This window comes from Melopsittacus undulatus, chromosome 2 (genome assembly GCF_012275295.1).
Source record: "Melopsittacus undulatus isolate bMelUnd1 chromosome 2, bMelUnd1.mat.Z, whole genome shotgun sequence".
Classification (NCBI taxonomy): Eukaryota; Metazoa; Chordata; class Aves; order Psittaciformes; family Psittaculidae; genus Melopsittacus; species Melopsittacus undulatus.
This window is the reverse complement of record NC_047528.1, coordinates 20,167,050-20,187,370: the sequence shown is the minus strand read 5'-3', so window position 1 is coordinate 20,187,370 and position 20,321 is coordinate 20,167,050. Positions and strand designations below refer to the sequence as shown.

At 40.9% G+C, this 20,321-nt stretch overlaps 1 protein-coding gene across 1 annotated transcript; it reads right to left on the bottom strand.

Moving 5' to 3' along the window:
* Positions 1 to 1,103: 1,103 nt before the first annotated feature.
* Positions 1,104 to 20,269, bottom strand: LOC106023479 (uncharacterized). Its single transcript, XM_013129223.3, has 3 exons — positions 19,735 to 20,269; positions 10,985 to 11,059; positions 1,104 to 3,570 (listed from the first exon to the last, which is right to left on the bottom strand). The coding sequence occupies exons 1-3, from the start codon at positions 19,758 to 19,760 to the stop codon at positions 3,285 to 3,287; spliced, it is 387 nt and encodes a 128-aa protein (XP_012984677.1). The 5' UTR covers positions 19,761 to 20,269; the 3' UTR covers positions 1,104 to 3,284.
* Positions 20,270 to 20,321: the final 52 nt, after the last annotated feature.

The following is a 20,321-nucleotide window of genomic DNA, read 5'->3' as shown; positions in this document are numbered from 1 at the left end:
TAAAAACTTGGTGGATCAGTGATTCTACTGATAAAATGAGTAAAATCCTTCTCCAAACAAAATCCAAGTATGTTTTCTTGTTACTCATCCAAGCAAGTCCACTTTTGTGTCGCTCCAGTTTAATTAACTGACAGCACATAATTATTAATGAGAGCCCTGATAGGGGAGGAGAGGAAACATGCTCCTCAGTGATCAACTTGCAGCCACCACACAAAACCTAGTTCTGTTTGTGCAGGAAAAGCAACCCCCTCCTGCTACATTATTCCATTGATCTACAAACATTTACATCTCCTTTGTTAACTAGTTTTCTGTAGAAATTTCATAATCACTAAGGAAAGCTCTTACAACTGCACCTCAAAAACCTTCTGGTTTAGACTGGATCAGTCTAAAAACCAGAGTCTATTTTTGCCTTTAAGTCGTGGTATACATGAAATCTGTTGGGATTTTCTTGGATGTTCATGATTCATTGTAAACAATTCAAACTGGATTTACAAAAGAGGCTGTGCACTGAATGTAAGAACTGCATGTTAGTATCACTGGCAGTCAAAACTAACACAAGTATTTCATAAAGCACAATCACAAAATGTTTCCTCCCCCTCTTCCACACCATTTTGTGATCTATGGTCAGCATCAGGTTGATGAAAATGAACACTGTTGAGGATTTCTCTTCAATAATAAAGTCTAATTAGCAAGTTCTTCTGGCTATGGCAAGAGAACAGCCTCACCTGAATAATCTGTTATCTGTAGAGTGTGCACTGAAACTAAACAAAGACAACATTAGCAGTTCACAGATAAAAACAACAAATACTTTTGAAGTATCATTGCAGCAACATTAACATAAGGTGCATTCCTCCCCATGTGAGTAATCAGGTTGCAATGCACTACTATGGGAAGCCAAGACCAAGAACACACTAGTTATGTATTTATTTACTTTAAGGGCTAGGCACCTTTACAAGTAACAAGTATTCTGAGTTATGGCAATTAAAAACATTTTGAAAAGTCATGCTCAAGCTTTGGCTTCAGGGTTTAAGTCCTACCTTTAAGATACCTTATAAATGTGGTGCTGGTGCTGCACAGTATGAACTGTAGATACAACGCAAACCTGGCTTTTCTAACCCATTTTTTTATTAAATAAAGTGGTCAGCAGGTGAACATTTGCCTTAAGAACAGTTCAGGTTTGTGGTTTTATTACATACATTTATAAAACACAGCAATAAAATACAGAATCAACCAATGAAAAAGAAATAATTCAGATATGTTCTGTAAGTCATGAAAAACCAGAATTAGATCTGAACTTACCACCACTGATTAAGACAGGCTTTCTCCAGCTATCTGCTTAAGGTCATGTCAGATCCTCTAGTTGAGCATTTCTGGGATGGAAGCACTCTAGCACCCATGAAGACTAATGCTAAAAGCATATTCTACTCTTCCCTACCTAAAAGCCTGGCTAAAATCAACATAGAATCAACAGCAGCACTTATCCTAGAGGAGTGTTTGAAGGTCTGAGTGTGGAAAGCTCTCAGGGCACTGTATTACCACCACAAGCCAAACCAGGAAGAATTCATGGGGATTTGTTCTGTGGAACACCTCTAGTTCTGATCCTGACCAATGGTGAGATGAACTCTGCTGCAAAGCCACATCTATCCTGTCACTGCAGCAGAGCCCAGCTACTATTATATGTGCTGTGCTTCAAAAAATGATTATGAAAAACACAACCAGTGTCCAGGAAAATAAGGACTACAAACAACATCTGTTTATTTAAAGCAAAGATAGTCCTACATCCCCAAAAATACTATTTTTCATCGATCACAAATTGTTGGAAACTTCTGAACAGCTGGGACTTCTAGTCTAGTGCTACAGTCCCTGCAGGGAAACAGACAAATTGTCCAGAACTCCTGCAATATCCCACTTTATCGGGTATTGTGACCCTGGCAGCCACTGGTGGGCTCAGCACCACTTTAATTACCTTCATGTTATTTAGAAGAGTAATTTCCAGTTCATGCATAAAAATCCAGCCCCAAAAGATCTCCGCCTTGCTCTCCCCACCTCCTAGCTAATGTGATCTTTCCAAGAGACAGTTAAGTACAGCAAGAAGAGACAAGCCTATAGATGGCACTCTTGCCCTGACACAACACAAGGACCACGCAGCGCTGGTCCTACTTGCGCTCGTCTTACTTTCCGTTAGAGGAGGCCCATTATCACTGCAGAAACCCATTAAAAGCATTAACTCCAAAAAGCACTTTCAATGAACATTTTCACTTTATTGTCCATACACTTAAAACCCATGTTCAAAACACCTAATTTTAAGAATATTGAAATACAAAATATTTCACACAGAAGTTTGTTACTGGAACACAAACAGAAGTGAGACAGAATATGCTGATGTGTATTATATGTGCTCCAAGTCACAAGTTTAAGAACTGTACCACTACAGAATTGTCACACAGGCTTGGGAAGTGAGAATTTGACTGGTTTTAAGTATTACCTCTGCACTTCTAGTATTACATGTTTACTTGGAAACTTCTAGCAGTGGACAGAGAACATGATAATTTTGACTTCAAGGTTTGTTTTGAAAGCACCATGACAGACTATTCAAACTATTTCTTTACAGAGGGAAGTCTCAACAGAGACAGTTATTGCAGTTATGGCTTTTTACTGGTAATGTTTACGATCTTTGACAGGTTTGTGAATATACAATAACAAGCAAATCAGTATTTCTTGGTAGCTCCTTCTGGAGAGCAAAACAAGCATTGCCCATTTAAAATTTGTTCTATTTAACTCTTATATTCTATGCAAAAATCCATGTGCTTGGCCAGACACTGATCAGCTTTCCCTCCCTCCAGATTCTGTAAAACTAAACTAACTCAAATAGGCAAACTTCTTTATTGGTCAGGAACAAAGAAGTTCTGCCAGCTTTACACACTAAATAGATCTCTGCTTAATTTTTTTTTTCCAAAGTCTGACATGGCAAAATGAGTTTTATCAGTGACACAAATACCACACTCCATCACCAAGACTCTAAGCTTAGCCAGAAGGGAAAGAGGAATGAAGCAAAGTGAAAGGAATGTCTGTTCTAAAACTGAAGATTTATGCTGCACTTTGCTTTTCTCTTACAGATCTCAAGGAAATGTTTTCTAAAGCTACCTCAAGGTTACTTCTCACACAAGCATCTTGGTTCAAAATTCAGTTTTCAACAGTATCTTTTCTTGAAAAACTGAGACATCCCTGCAGTCCGACACTTAATGATATTCCTGGCTTGTAACAACACATATTCATCATTCTCCTCATCGCTTGCTTGATCGCTTTTCATGCTTATCCTTTGTGTGCTGATTCCTGCTCTGGTGCCTTGGAGGAGAGTAGCTGACTCTCCTTCTGGACTGAAAACTGGGTGTGTATGGGTGAATTCTGCGTTTCTTTGGTTTTTCTTCTCTCCTGCTTTTGTTCGGCTCAGGCTCTTTACTGTCTTCCTTTTGCTCACGTTCTTGGTCTTGTTCTTTTTGAGATGGTAATGTGTTTTTGATGGTATTAATAAGGAATCTTTTATTTGTACCAGCAAGAGGACATTTCAACCTGTAAAGACATTTAAAAGTCATCAAAAGACAAGATAAAACCATCATGAAACAAGTCTGAGATTTTAACTTCAAATATTTTTAAGATGGGTTTGTGCTTTCAGCTTTCCTTGCATGCCACCTAGTGTAAACTCTCAGTACGGAAAGATATGCTCAAGGTAGTATCCATTCTCCTTTTATCTCACCCTTAATAGGATGAAAATTATTCTACTTCAACACAGTGAAATCCACATGAGTTTCACAGTGTAGTATGTGCAGGGAGGAAGCAGAGGATGGCGACATATTTTAAGGTTGATGGTGCTTAACTTAGATATTCAGGAATCAAACATTTAGTATCACAAGTCAAATTGGAACAGTTTATAAGAGGATAACCTACTAAAGTCAGCATTATGTAACAAATAGAGATATTCAGAAATTAAGATATATACTTGCATTAAAAACCCCAAACAGCTGTAGCAATAGAACATACACAAGGCATACCGATTTTAACTTGTATCTGGCAACCACCAAACATTATTTCTTTTTCTTAAACAGGAAAGATACTTATCCAACTCTTTCCCACTGTTTCTGACTTTCTCCTCTTACACCTTATCACTTCTGCACATAGTTGATCATCTATTTCCAGTAAACAAATACTGTATATTTCATTTATCTTGTGGTATCAGCTGTATTCCAAATTCATAAGCTCTTAAAGAATGAAATGAGAAAAAAAAAAGTTTGAAGATATTCTTGCAGTCAGCAGAAATCACTCTGAAGACTTTGGTTTTGGTAGGAGGCACCATGATGCTTGTCTTCACAACATCTTTGAGTTTTGGAGAAGTTACTGATTACCCTAAAAAAGCAGAGCTGTTGGAGATCACAGTGCCACTTACTAGATCCACTATGGAGTCAATGAATCCTAACACCACAATATTAGGACCACCTCTTCCACCTAAATATTTTGTTTAAGTGTAGAAACTACTCCTGACCATTTAAAAACCTTTGACACCTCTGAATAATCAGAGGTATCAGAACAACAAGGAAAGTGTAACAGAGATCTCATCTGATTATTTCACATACTTCATGACTTTGAACTGGACACAGCATTTACAGTGGTGTTTTGCTTCAGGTCTGCCTACTAAGTATTACTGATAAATTCTTTAGAGATTTAGGATAAGAACAATCATGACAGTAATTTTAGAAGTATACATTAAACAGCCACACTGTCTTATTTCCACTAGGTATCTCGTGACCTATTTCCACAGCATAGCTAGTTATAGAGTCTTCTAAGCTTTATGCATATAAATCTACACTGGTTTGCTCCAATCCTAGTTAAAAAAAATCATTAAGAAATTCTAGATCTGCACCTACTATAGCTTTTTGTAAATTAGGGAGACAGTATTTATCCATTAACTGTATCACTGAGTAAAATACAAGACTAACATATGTCAGTAGAATACAGTTTCTACTTCAAGCTATATTACCTATGCACATGGCGCTGAACATGCCATGGCAGAGTTTACACTCAAGGCATACCACAAAACAGCCAACATTTACGTTCTCCATATGTCTTATGCCAGCACTAAACTGTTGCACCTCAACATATCCTACCAATAATGGCAGCTTTCTCTAGGCTGCGCTTAGGCAAAAGCTATTTCAAATCTGTCTCCTTCCTCTTGCTTTTTCTTAAGAGCTAATGCATTGATTAAGTAGTAAACATAGCACCAGAATGAGACAATCTGCCCTAAATAAATTCACCTTCCTGAAGTATTTATTTCTTTCTGGCACTATGAGTGCTGCTTGAGCTATATTAAGAATGAAAACTGATGAGAAATGCAGGGCTTCAGCGTCAGCTAAGAGATGCCATTAGTTCACCATCCTACAGTGACAAAAGCGAGCTGCTGGGCTTTCACAGAACAGCAGTAAGTTATGGCACTGAAGGGAATTATTAGTCCTTGATTTTAGTGACCTCAGACTTTAACAAAGCAAATTCTGTCTTTAACTCTTAAAAGGAAACAAGATGAATAGCACATGCTACATTACACATGCACAAAAGACTATAATGTTTACATATACCCACGGTTATATGGAGCTGTGAAGATTAAAAGTGAACCGTATTAATCCACTGATATCTTTGAGAGCATTTCTAATAGTCAGAAAACCGACTCCCTTGAAGACAAGCCTCTGGCTTGCTGTAGGTCTGATCTGGCAACACTCAATTCAATGACAGCTTTGCCTTCAATGTAAATTTTGAAGGGCTGGGAGGCAAGCTGAGCCTGTGCAAGGTGGAACATGATAAAACTACCTAGTAAACAAGGTCATAGATCAGATTTTAAAAACTTTTATTAAAAAAAGCCCCAAGCATGTTAAAAAAACATTAAGGTTCAAACTGAAGCGTGCCTGAAGCAGGGCTGCAGGAGACACCAAAGCAAGCATGCAACCTGCAATTCTTGAACAGTCTGGTCTACAAAATAAACTCCAGTTCCGCAGCACTGTATTCACTCAGTGTAAGGGTTCACTTGTAACACTGCATGCTCCAAGAAGCTAAACCAATCTATTCTTACCCACAGAACCTTGTCCCCCTCTACAGGCAAGTTCCACACACCCCAAAATCTCCCCACTGTGCAATGACAAAGAGTCAATACCACATTTTGAGCAACAAAAAAAAAGATTAAATTCATTATTGCCAATACAGGTCAAATCTTTACTCTACTTACGATATTTTAAGCCAACTTCTGTGTAATAATACAGAATTTCCAGCCAAAACCTGTATAGCACTGTAGTTCAGCTATAAGCAGAACTGCACTGTCCAAGCTCTTAACAGTGAAAACATGCTGACACCATTTAAGAAACCAAAATGCCATGTGCCAGTCTTTCTCTGCTGAGTAACTGGACACGTCAGACAGGTTTGGCACAGCCAGTCTCAGCATATGCAGTAAATCACATTTTTCCAGGGAAGATAGAGTGACTAAAGGCAGAAGAAAAAAAAAAACAACCCAGGCAGCTAGGGGTTATTTTGTCAAACCAACTTATCTGGCTGTTATTCTTTCACAAGGAACTCATAAAATAGGAAGCCTGGGAGGACACTGCAAGCTTTTACGGTCTTGGTAGCCAGATACAGCTGGCAGGACTTTGGATGGGAACCTGTACTCTGATCACAAGATTTTAATGCATTTACTTTCAACTGCTGTCTGCATCCTGTTTCTCCTCTACATTCAAATGAAAGAGATGTAGAGGAATCACACTGCAGTGTTTCTACACAGTCATGCAACACCTATTCAAAGACAAGATGCAATACAGCACTTCGCAGCTCTGGTGCCCTTAAACACTTCAGCCAGATCTTCATGATTTTGTATTCTGCAGTACCTCTAACACATTTGGTATTGAACAGAAAGCTACCTATAGGAATGAAAGCAATTTTAGGATTGCCTTACAAGAAATAGTTAAAAATAATTAAATGCCTCCACATTTTATCTTCTTTTTACAATTTCATCTGCTTTTACAACGTATAGCAGAACAAACCATCCCGAAACATCCTGTTTTCCATATCTTATTTTAGGTAAGCTTTTCAAGTAAGCCAAGAAGACTGTATTCAGTTCAGCCTTCGTCTTACTTGCTACCAGCATCTTTGAAGATAAGACCTAGATGCTGGAGGAAAAACTAAAAAAGCCCCCAGACCTTTCCCAAGCAGTAGCTTCTGTGGCATTTCAACTGCCTTTCTGAATTACAACAGAACAACCAACCCCTTAAAACAGGACCTAACTCCAAAAGGGAGCTTATGAATTATGTAATAGGACCAACAAAACCACTTAAGGAAAGATGAGCTTTTAGCTTGATTTTATCTAGAAACAAAATAGAATCCCCCAAATATCCTATAGCTTTATTCCACCTGTGTCCAATACTATCTGATGAATCAAAGATAAATCTATTGAATGATTTCAAGTGTTTTTACACTATTTGTCCACAATTTCCCACCCAGGATCCAGCTGGCCCTTCAAATGCTAACTTCCAAACAGTTGTTTTGCTGTCTTTTCCCTTCCCAGAAGTTCTAGCATCACAGCAGCATCACTGAGATTCAACCACAGATTCTGTTCTCTTTTGCTCAGCATTTCTGGCATGAAGACATCTTCAGAAGAGAATCCTCCCTTCTCTTAAACCTCTTGTTTGTGACTAGTTCTACTAATGCTTGACCCAGATATCATCATAAGGTTGTAGGAGACCTCTCACAAGAATCACTATGGCCACAGAGTACACACAAAAAGAGCACTGCAGGAACCAGAAATACTGCAGTGCTGAGAACTGAGAACAAGAATCTTGAGGATATCCAAGGAAGAAGTTAACATTCAAGAGCCAATAATACAAAACCTACAAATGTGAATACTCAGTATTTCTTGGATTAATTTGCCAAGGATCTAGATACTGCCAACCTGAGCAGTCCTGAGAGCATGGTGGCCAGACAGACAAGATTCTTAACCAACTCAGACTTTAATACTGACAGATGCTCCATGGCCAGAGAATCTCAGATAACTTCCCCTCCCACATAAGCTCTTTTCTGCTATCACCACTAACCTCTCTGCTGGGGACAAGCCTTTCTTCTATCAACATCTAACCCCTCCAGGTTGCAGCACCTACCAATGTCATCCACAGCACTTACAAGACAATGTAACACTACAGTAAAGCAATCCAAAACTGGAAGAAATATCAGCAACACTGGCCCATATCTAAAGGTTGAGTCTTTGTATCAGAGACTGTGGGCTACAGGATGACTGCTTGGTACATTTTTCCTATACTTGTCAGCTATGCTAGCTTGATGCTTGCAGTTTAGGTTTAAATAGCAGCTGACTATCCATCTCACATGAGGACTCAGCAAAAAGGTAGGTGTGCTTAGGGAACCTTCTTCAAACAGTGCACTTGAACTAGGGAGAACTTACCACTCTGGATGGCAACAGAGCAGTGCCTTGAACCTGAAAGCAGTCCCAAAACAGTGTTCAGAGGCTTGCTGTCTAAGCTTTTGCTGCAATCAGCACCCACCAGGAGACACTACTCCTTTATAATGGCATGCATAATATAGATCCCCCCAGGAATGCCACCTCCCCACACTCCTCCCTTTAACCAATTCCTGTCAAATGCCACTGACTCCAGAAATGTATTTCCCTGTATTCACCAGGTGTTGGATAGCAACATAAACTGGAATCAGAGAAGTATGAGCAGTAGCAGCCTCTGCTTCTCCTTACCCAAAGACAGGTGGCAGAACAAACCTTTTCTTCACAGGCAGAGTTGCTTCAACTATCCAGTATCAATGCAGGACTGATGGCCTTACACTAGATGTCTCCAGGGTTTGTGCATCTCTTCTTCAGGACTCCTCTGACAAAGGGCTGAGGAAATCCCAGAAGTCCTCACGAAACACACCTGTAAGCATTTTGAGTTTGGCAAGGAAGGAAGGTTTTGCGTTTTACCTGCTAAGACTGTGCTTTTAGACAAGCTGGTGATGACAAATGGCCACATACACCAGCTGTACATTAGCCTATGCCAGACTCTATGGCAGCAGATCTGAGATTACTGCCATTCTAAGGACAAATTTAGGGAGGCAAAAGTCCCTGGAGAAGCATCATTAAAAAAAAAAAAAAACACCAACAAACAACCCTACCATGTCAGTGCAGGATATCCTGAGCTGCAGACTGCCCAAAGCTGGGATTGTACCTTGAGGAAGTACTACTACCTTATTGTACTTTTCTTGCTGCACTTCCTAGGCACTGGGTATCGACTACCAAAGGAGACAGGGCACTGCAGAGATTGATCCTTTGTTTCACCCAGTATAGCTATCCTCATGTCCCTCTGCAGTTGCAAGAATCCTTACTTCAACAGTTTCAGTTTAGGGTATCACCACACCAACCCTTACATCAACAGTCTTCCTCTGCCTGAAGCCTTCTTAACTATCCTCTCCTCCACCTTTCACGCAAGCCTGGTATAGCCAGACATTATTTCACTCTAGTGGAATCTGCAGCTGCTCTGAAGAACAGGTCACCCTTATCCATCCTCTACTCTGGCAGGTCTTGGGCATCAGACTTTAGTAAACTGCATGCTACCCCAAGCTGATCATCACAGCCAGCTGAGCAGGACTATTACTCTTTTACAGATAAGGAATAACAAGTGGCCAGGAACAGAAGCCTATACATAGTCCTGGCAGGTATTCCAGACTACACAAGGGGCAGCAAAGTCACAGTGACACTTGGCTAACTCCCAACAGAAATCCTTAGTCTCCATACCTGGAATTAACTTTAAAACTCACAGTAACTGGACGCATGCAATACTTCACTGCTAATTCTCTGCACCATTACCTGGCCATCTGGCAAGGCTGACAGCAAAAGCATGCTGTGTCAGTATAGCTATAGCCACCCTAGGGAATTAAACCAATTGAACTACTTTAACAAAAAGGATATAAACACTAGCAGAAATACTGGGTAAAATACATAAAAACACCCCAAAACTTGTTTTGAAAACATAAAAGATTCACTTTTTTTTTCAGCAGGACACTATTTTGATGTCTTCAGAGCTACCAAAACAAACATAACCAAGAAACCAGCTAAGAACTTCATTAACAGTGCAGGCTTATCTCAGGTTGGTGGAGAAAGCCAAACTGTATCTACAAATGATCTTAATACAGTCAACTGGTGCACTACTTGCAAGATCATCCCTAGATCAAATAGTTTCTTATCAAAGTTATATACATTACTTTAGAGATGAATAACCCTTCTCAGCATGTTATTACTTCTTTAATTATAATTACATGCATTACATTCCATGGTAATCTAGCTGTAAAAACTGAAATACTGCACTGAAGAATTAATACTGAATTTCACTTAAGATTTAAATACTGTGATTCTTTTCCTATCGGCTATACAAATTAGCCCCTGCGTTATTGGATTATACTTTGAGTTCATTTTTTGCTGCAGTTTACATGTGGATTTTCTGCTAGAGGATCATTTCTTATTTTCATTGAATTAAGGGTTTAGATTTTTTGTTATGCTGTGAATTGAGGCTAAAATTCCTTTAACTTAAACAGAATGTAACCCAGTAACATGTGGCCAGTATTAGCATGCACACTGAAGCTACTTGGTATTTTTAAGACTCACAAGGTTCCTATCTCAACATCACAACTCCATCAATTATACGGAAATGCTATTATAAAAGATATTCCCAGTTTTCCAGTTGCTTTGACTTCAACATATTCAGTCAAGCAATTTAATGCAAGCAGAATTTACTTGACCTTCCTTCTTATCTAAACTCAAATTTTTGCCCAGACAAACTAATACCTGGATTAAGACAAATTATTTAAACATGAAGCACATTAAAGGTAAGAGACTTCTATCACATGTTAAATGTAAGACTTATTCTGGCATTGATCATAGCATTCATTTCCTCTTGGCACAACTTACCAACCCATAGCTCCCATTGTCTCAGCTCTGGTTCTCCCACGTTTTGCCTCTTTAAGTAACTCTTCCACAGCCTTCCTAAATATGAAGAGAAAAAAAGTTACCACTTGCACAACACAAGAGCTTTCCACTTTATGTACTTATGTAAATAAACTGGATAACTGTTTCATTGAAATGAAGGAAGAAAGAGGCTACCAAAATAGTCTTGATTTTTATTAAGATAATTCACATACCTATGCACCGAAATGAAATGTTCTAAGATATTAAAAGCGATTAAAACTGTTGCAAATACAATAGTTGCAACACTAATTGAAGAGCAGAAATAAAAGCGTACATAATTGATGTACTACACTGAAAAGCAAGTCCCTGTTGCTTCACTTTAGGAATGCTCTTCCCTGCTGTCACTTCACATAGGTTTTTCCTGAAGTCTCTCAACCACAGCAGACCTATCTTGAGCACAGTTCACCACCACCAGTAGAACAGCAAGCAGTCAGATGATAATAAAATCACTGCAACTACCAGCTCTCAAACTGCACTAGCTTCATGTAAAAGTGGAAGAGACCATCATTGTGACTATGATCCACTACCACCCAAAACAATCAACCTTTACATTCAGTACCTTCTAAAACAAACTGGCCAGGCTAGCACTATAGCAATTAAGTAACTATGTTCACATAAAGTCATCAGTCTAAAATATGCATATTATAGAGAACTCCTGCAATATCAGTCTTTCAGCTCTCTTTACAAATTAATCTCAACTGCTCTACAGTACTGGCTTGAAGTTAATGGGAAAACCAATGAATGGATAATGTGAGCCATTTATTTTATAAATTAAATGCATAAACTAACAATTTGGTTAGTTAACTGTAAGCAACTATTTATGTCAACCAAAAATAACTGCAAGACAGAAAAGGAAAGCTATGCACCTGGCCATAATACCTAGTTTTAAGACTGAAGGCTTGAGGAACTGAAGGTAAGAGGTAGTAAAGAAGGTATTTATTGTTTAGCTCTCCCTGCTACGCTGTGCCAGAATGGCTGCTGACATTTAGATTACATGAGCAACACAGTCGTCATATTGATAGTACAAGTGTATGTGTAGACTGTGGAAAAATGTAACTGCCAGACTTCAACTCAATCTTCAAGGAAGTCATGTCCCACCATGTTATGGTATTATCAGCATAGCAGGATCTTGGGGCTTTGCTACAGCTTAAGAAAAGCCCAAGTATCAATTTTGTTGTCAAGCCAAAATTGAGACTAGAGAAGTCAAGAGTCATCTAACAGCAGAGACAGGTGTGAGAAGAAAAGCAAGCAATTTGTATTGCAGGTTCATGTGAAGATCTAACAAGTTAATGCTGGGCTCTAGACATCTAACAGGGTGATTTACTACTATTTAGGTTATTACGGTCTACATAGAAAACACAAGAGGTCTTAGCTTTAAATGCATACACTGCATGTGCCTAACAGGCAATGAAAAAAAGCAGTACGGAATTTCCTTCAATAGCTAAAGAGAAAGTGCTATGCGGTTACACAGCAGCCTGCATCTGTCAGTCTAGCTCTAACCTTGTGCAGTTTGTTATGGTCTTAACATAAGCCTTTTCCTTTGAGAGTTTTCATTAGAAGGGCTTTGCAACGAAGTGTTCCAAGACTTCCACAGAAACGACAGTAGAGGAACACACTGACATTTGTAGTATTGCTTCCCTGTGCACTAGTATATTAATGGCACATTGGTGAAAGGTTCCTCATAGAAGTCTCTTTCTTATGTAAGATTATTAGTATGATCACAGTAGCAGCTGGGCTTGGGGTACCTCAAAACCTTTTCTAAGCATACATCAGACTGTGAGGACATGTTGCATATCCAGTCACATAACATCCATTAATGGAAATAGAGTACCTGCCCAGTAAGTTGTCACCTGCCTGAAGATCTTCAGTATAAGCAAACTTACCAGCTACTCCTGCCTTCCCAGGTAAGAGCAGTGGGCTGTGTGGGACAGCTACTCCTCCAGAAACAAAGGGTAGGAAACAAAGGCACTAACACTGGATCTTGGGAGATGTTACATTCACAGGTTTCCATGAAATTATGGCATAATTTAGTTTTTCTCCAGATCCAGAATTTGCTACCTGAGCAGCCTGAGTATGTTTATAGTCATGACAGCAGAAACACATGGCTTCATAAAAGCTTATCCTGAGCCTGCAAACAGCAATGTCAGATGAAGAGGAGGAAAGGGGAAAAAAAGAATGTCTGACTTTTACTCTCCACAGTTACCAGACTTGGTGATTCTGTTCTGAGAAATTTGACTAGGAAGCAGACAAAAAGCTTCTCATTAATATTATAAAACCTGTCATTATTTTATAATTAAAATCGTAAACCAAAGCATCTGAGCTACAAAGCACTAATAAAACACACATACATTTTTAAACAGCTAAGTTTGGTTTTAGAGAAAAACATCACAATAAATTAATATGGTGACACCAATTCTATTAACTTAGGAAGGAATTATAAGCCATTGAGCATCTGAGACCTTTTTTTCCCTGGTTGTATCAAAGATCAGACTGACTTGGCATCCATCTTAGTAGCCTTATAAGTCAACACTCTCCTCTGTAATCAAACACCGTTTCCTAATATTGGTCTTTCAACATCACTCCTACTCACTGCACTTTACAAAGCCCTTTCGACTTGCACAGACAAATGAAAAAACCAAGCTCAGATCCTCTTTGAAAGAATGTGTTTCCACTCACTGAACTTATACCCTCTACACAAGCAAGCCAAAAGCTTAAAAGCTATGCAAACAAGGTTTTTACATTTGCTTTTAGAGGCCTCCTGGGACTCTGCATTCTTTGTTCTCTTCATTTTTACAGCTTGGTTATAACACAAACAATCCTGTGGCTGCCAGCTTCAACTCCAAGAGCAGCAGCATGAGCAAAGGGAATGCAGCACACAGCTTTCACACGAGAGCCACCCAAAGACCATGGGACTGATAGGAGAAAAAATTAGGGTCAGGGGCATATTTACGAACACTTTCACCATTCTGGCATGTTTTATAGCAGGTACCACTTAAAACTTGCTGTGGCAATCCTTTTTGAGCAGTCAAGCCTAGCTGCAGAATTACAGTAACACAAAGGTAAAAGCAATGGTATTTTTATCTACCAGAGCATGGTCCGAAGACCTGCATTTTGGAGGGATGAGACTTTTTCCTCTGTATTCTAAGGTTACAGGCAAAGCTCCTGTTAAATAAATCCCAATAACCTGCATCATAAATGAATGTGCCCAAAGAACAGGAGACTATTTAAGGCTCTGAAGTCAGGCAATACCAGATATTTTCTATTCTTCACTCAGGGAAAGAGTTTCAGGTTGTTTTGTTTTTTTTTTTTCCCCAGAAGATCAAACAGACTGAAAAATTAACAGTCTGTAATAAAGAGTTATGTCTGATACAGATTCAGGAAATGAAAACACCATGTCATTACAGAGACCACCCAATGCTTGTAATATACAGTCCACTCTGCTAGCAGAAGACATATCATGCTGGATCTGACGGCTAAGAGGCCAGGCAGCCACAGCTCTATGCCCAGGTCCAACCAGCAGCAAGGCTGAAAATCTATTACCAGCAGGCAAAATGTAAACAAGTGAACCAATCAGCAGCCTATTCACACACAACCAGACCTCATTATTCCCTTATTCCTCTATTTTCCCCACTGTTGCTTCTCCATAAGTCACATGAACTTTCCCCACCTTTGGTTCCTCCCCTGCACATCCCATAATAAGCCACAGGCAATCTCAAAATGCTGTTCTCACACATCCCATAATGAGTCACACAACCCTAGGCAGCAACACCCTTAAGTCCCAAAGGAACCCCAGCATTGACTCATCTTGATGGGTGTCATGCCTGGAAGCTGCAGCTGGCTCCTGGAGTCAGTCCTGAGAGGGGCCCAGAGAAGACATTCATTCCTCCTGGTCTTTACTGTGGGGGTTCCCATCTGCCACTGTGCCCTGTGCTCCTCTGGGCTTGTGAAGATGGATCTCTGATGGGCTGGTGGCTCTCAGGATGGGCTTGGGAGAAGTCAGGGCTGGGTATTATTTGGGATCCCACATCCACCGTGGTCTTTCTTTAGTCACCATAGAATGGTTTGAGTTGGAAGGGTTCTTACAGACCACTTAGTTGCAAATCCCCTGCCACAGGCAGGGCCACCTTCCACTAGACCAGGTTGCTCCAAGCCCCATCCAACCTGGCTTTGAACACTGCCACAGATGGGGCAGCCACAGCTTTTCTGGGCAAGCTGTGCCAGTGCCTCACCACCCTCACTCACAGTAAGCAATTTATTCCTAATATCTAACATAAATCTAACATCTTTCAGTTTGAAGTCATTCCCCCTTGACCGGTCCCTACATGCCCTTGTAAAAGTCTCTCTCCTCTGTGGACATGCCCAACAGCTTTCAGCACATAACCTAACAAACTCTGCCATCTCCACCCATGCCATCTTCTGATTAGAGATCCTCATGAGAACCCTAATGAAAATGTATCTACTGGAATTGCTTCACAGCACACAACTGGCTATGGAAGTACACAGACCTACACAGTAGGAGGGCAGCCTTCATATTCAACACCTCTCAAAGTCAGAGAAGGGTCATCTTTATTAAACATTTTCATGGAAGACCTTCATAGCATTAATACCTGCTTGCAGTCTATACCATTACTATTCAACTCAAAGGCCAGGCTGCTCGCTACTGCAATCCCCAAAATCATACTTAAACCTACTTCCTGAGACACTCTAGGTTCTGACAGCAGGCTGCAAGCCCAGGAAGGAAAATAGCATGTTTTTTTCAATCAGTTTTCTTAAAGTAGCTCTATGCTGACTACACAACTTTTTTTCAGCCATGCATGGGACTGGAAATATAAGTGATGTTGGTATTCTGATTACATCTGAATAATTAATATCAAGACCTTCAGTCAAGTTAAGGACAGAAAATACCGCCTTTCACAATACAGGAATGGTAATGAAGGCCAGTGTTATCTATAATTAACTTCTGTGAGCTGACTGGCCTACCTGCTCACATTTACTAAGAAAACTGATGAAAAGGAGTGTCAAGAATACAGCCTAACCCACAATATTAAAAGCAAGAATGGGGGGAAAAAATAAAAAATGGACAAATATGCCACAAAGTTGCTAACATTTGTTCAAGGGCAAAGACACACCACACTGGGCATGTGAATGCTCTCATTCTCTGTCAATCAAGTTTCTACCTACCCAAACATTCTGTGTCAGTTCCATGAATGCTATTTGCAGCCCATTCCTGTGCTGATATTCTGACCAGCTTGAGCTGTGAACATACTACTCCATTTCAGACTCTGATTTTAACTTGCAGACCGCTTTTTTTTTGCCATGAATATGAGAAAGAATGGCATACCAAATCCTGAAACTTTAACTGTTAAAAACAACAGTAAAAACTATCAATGAATGTCTCCAAGGCACAAAGCTTGCTTGCTGAGAAGTGTAATTGGGATACGTGTGCAGCATTAGACTACAGGTCCTCAGCTACAGTCTTCTTGTTACAGAATTAAAGCAATCCTGTGATTCAGAACAGCACCTCCTTAGGAAACACTTAATTCCAAGCAAATTGTGCTCCAAAAAAGCTTGGTAGGCACCTCTAATAAAGTATGGTATTCACGGTTATGAAATATTTATAGCTGTTGAAAGACAGAATGAATTATGGAAGGATTTAGACACATAGTGTAACAAAGCTACTTTTATATTCACAGAGAAATGACATATTTGCTGGCTTCAAACATACAAAACCACCACGACAGTTTAGGAAGGAGAAAGGGAAGAAAGAAGTTCTATTTTTTTTTTTCAGATAGGGATATAAAGTATTACCTCTGTAATATCCCAATGGATATTTAGTTGAAATAAACTAGGAAAAGGACATGCACTTGCTTGCAGGGGAAACAAACGAAATAGAATCACACTGTATCTCAAGAATCTGGGCCTTCACTGATATACCAGTATGTTCACAGGAAAAAAAAACATCATTTCATACTTCTAGCAAAGGTTACTGCGTGAAATGGAGCAGAGGAAGTTAAGTCAGCAGAATGTAGCAAACATTACTATTTTACACACCTGTGGTATTTACAGCATTTACAGTTTTAAAATCCAGAGTATGCAACAGTCACATGATAACTTGTGAGTTAGTATTCAGCTTTGGTAGCAACTATCACTTCCTATTAAAGTGAGAAAAACATCAAACGCAAGGTCAAGCAAAGTCAGACACAGTGAAATTGAAAAATAACAGCAGGAAAATGTGTCAGTAAGGACAAAATAGAACAAGCGAGATGAAGAGACCTCTCCTTAGATAACAACAAAAAAATTGGACTTATTTGTCTTAACAGATCACTATTTGGAATGCTGGGGCACAAAATTTACTTCAGACCTGAGAACACATGCACAAAAATAGTTATACTTCTTTTTCTGCCATGGTAAATTAAATAAACCCCACTATTATTTAAGACTTTCACATGCAAGTCAAGCATAAATTCAGACTACTGAAAATATTCCAAGTAAGCCCATTTCTAAACACTCAAATTATACCTAAAATAGTTAACACTGTGGCTGGAGAAGAGAAATTCCATTATTTCTGTGCAAAAGCCATATTATCAAAAGCCTAAAAATTATAAACCTTAGCTACCATCACTGTACTACTCACAGGAGAGTATGGTCAACAGGTCATTGAATATGAAACTAAGGAGTAATGTCTGTAACACCAAAGGACAAAAAAGCTCTGTATTAAACTCTTGAAGACTATAGGGAAGCATATTTGCAGTAAGAAATATCTAAGCATGACATGTACATGCATACAGCACAAGCAGAATTCAGGGTGCTACTAGCAAACTGAGCTGTTACAAAAGCTGATGGTAGGAAATGTAATGGTTTGGGTTGTAAGGGACCATAAAGACCACTTAGCTCCAACCACCCTGCCACAGGCAAGGGCATCTGCCACTGGACTAGATTGCCCAAAGCCCTATCCCATGACAGGAGGAACCAGCCCAAAAAGTGATAATAATCAAGTATTGTACTTGTAATGTGTTCAGAGACAGATGGTAGCATGGACTGAAGACACTGGACAACTAAACTCTACTATGTACCCCATGATAAGTAATACTGAGCTTCACCTTCACCATCTACCATAATGCCACAGCAAAGGAATAGCAAATCCCAATTCCAACTGAAGCTATGAGGCTGGATAAAACTTTGAACCTGGTTCCTGGGAAAGAGAGCATCACACCAAGACGAGCAGGCAGCTACAGACAGTGATTGACTGGCTATACCCTGAACTGCCTAGGGGACCTCAAGTCCCAAGCACAGACACAGCAGCCAGAAGACAGGCAGCATGGAGAAACAGTGACACAGCTTCAACTTGCTATGAATGAAAAAGGCTTAAATGTGCAATGCCACTAGTAAAAATAACATTCATGCATATAAAGAAAAAAACTTTTAAGTGATGATCTGAGAGCAGAAGCATCTTACTAAAAATGAAAGGCCTCTTAGACAGCATTATGTGCTTGAGGCCTTCCACCACTGCAGTGTTATCACTTTTGGCACATCTAAAATACTTGACAGATATAAGCAGAGAGAAGTTATTTTCCATAAGCACTCTCAGACATAGTTTCTTTAAAGTTAAGGGAGAAAGCTTCTGGTTCAAAAAGCTTCTGGTCATCAAGTCACTGTAATGTTTTTTTTTTTAAACATCCATAATAAAACTGCAGTTACAAACAAGCATGTTTTTTTAAAAAAATCCAGTAACTACAAATAGGATTATTACTCAAAATTTTGTGATATAAGCACCCGAAGTCTATTCCTTAAAGCAAGAGTAAGAGGCCTACTGTGATTGAGCATCCAAATACAGAAAACTACATTTAAACCCTAATGTTTGCTTAGGAACACAGTATCTCAGTATGCATAGAGAGGTGCACCTTCTCATCCCAAAAAAACACAAAGCAGAAAGCAATTTTATTATTTTCCACAAAATAACTGCCAAAGACTTTGCATTATACCACACACGGAATAGAACAATTTCAACAGTCAGTCAACTGCCAGATCTCCAGCACTGAACCTTGAAATTTGTAAGAAAATAAAGTTTAGCTTTATTTATTTTACCATTTGCAAGAAAATAAAGTTTCGAGTTTATATATTTTACCAAGTATCACCAAATGATAACTGACGAAAGATGAGCTAGCTAAGCCTGCTCAAGCTTGTTTCTAAATGGTACCTACATGCCTCACAAGAATAGCTGGCTTCTGTAATGGACTTCCTCATGCTGCACGAAGATTTGGTTAATTTTCTACCTCAAGTCCCTCAGCGAGGCCTCCAATGATCTGTCGTGAGAACTCGGAGCAGCTCGGCTCCAGGGGCGCAACCCCTGGCGCGCACCCACAGTTACCCAACGGCAGCGGCGATGTCGGTCAGAGCAAAGCCGAGCTCGAGATCTCCTCCCCGCCGCGGACCACCAGCCACCTCCCGCTCCGAGAGCGGGACAGGGCGCCGGGAGGGGCCATCCCAAGGCCGCAGCCAGCTCGGAACACACCGGCAAGCAGCGCAGGCCCCGCAGCCCGCGTCCCACTCTGCGAGGCCCGCTCCAGACCACCACTGCCTGGGCCCTGCGCGGCAGAAGATGACACTGGGCCCTATTTGGGGGAAAAATCCCCCTGAGGCCGCGAGTTCCGGCAGCCGCTCAGCCGTCCCCACCGCCACCGCCCTCCCCTCACCTCTCCAGGTCTGGGTCCTCCTCCATATCGGCTCCCACTCCCCCGCTGCGACCCAACTCCTCAATCGAAGACAAGCGCCATTCCCTTCACAGCCCAGAGCTCCGGGGGCAGGCGCAGAAGACGGTGAGGACCCCAGCGGGGAGGAGTCGGGGCGGGGCGAGCCGGGCCGCCGCCACACCCACAGTGTACCTATGGCCGCGGACGGGCGCGCCCGTGTTCTCTGGAGGGAAGAGCGGTGTCCCAGCCGGCCCGGTGGGCTCCTGCCCGCCCTGCTGTACGCTGGCAGGACGCACCGGATACCTTCGTCCCGGTGGCAGGAGCGCTGCGGGCCCCGCACCAGGAGAAGGCAGCGTGGGGCGCTCACCGCTCGCTCGTCTGTGTCTGAGTGGACACGGGCGGGAGTGGGCTCGGAGGCAGCTCCCGGGGAGGCGGGAGTGGGGCTGCGCCTCCTGTCAGCGGCGGAGTCCCCAGGGACTGGCCATTCAGTGGGGCCGCAGGACTCGGGCGGACAGGGCCAGGTCTCCCCTTGGTGCTCCGTGCGAAGCAGTTTCCCGGCCGGCCCCTCCTCCGCCGGGGCCCCGCCCCCC

Coding starts and splice junctions, on each gene's coding strand:
- LOC106023479 (XM_013129223.3), bottom strand. CDS start 19,760: ATGGAGGAGGACCCAGACCTGGAGAG. Junction 11,060..19,734: donor GAGGACCCAGACCTGGAGAG/GTGAGGGGAGGG, acceptor CTTCATATTTAG/GAAGGCTGTGGAAGAGTTAC. Junction 3,571..10,984: donor ACAATGGGAGCTATGGGTTG/GTAAGTTGTGCC, acceptor ATGTCTTTACAG/GTTGAAATGTCCTCTTGCTG.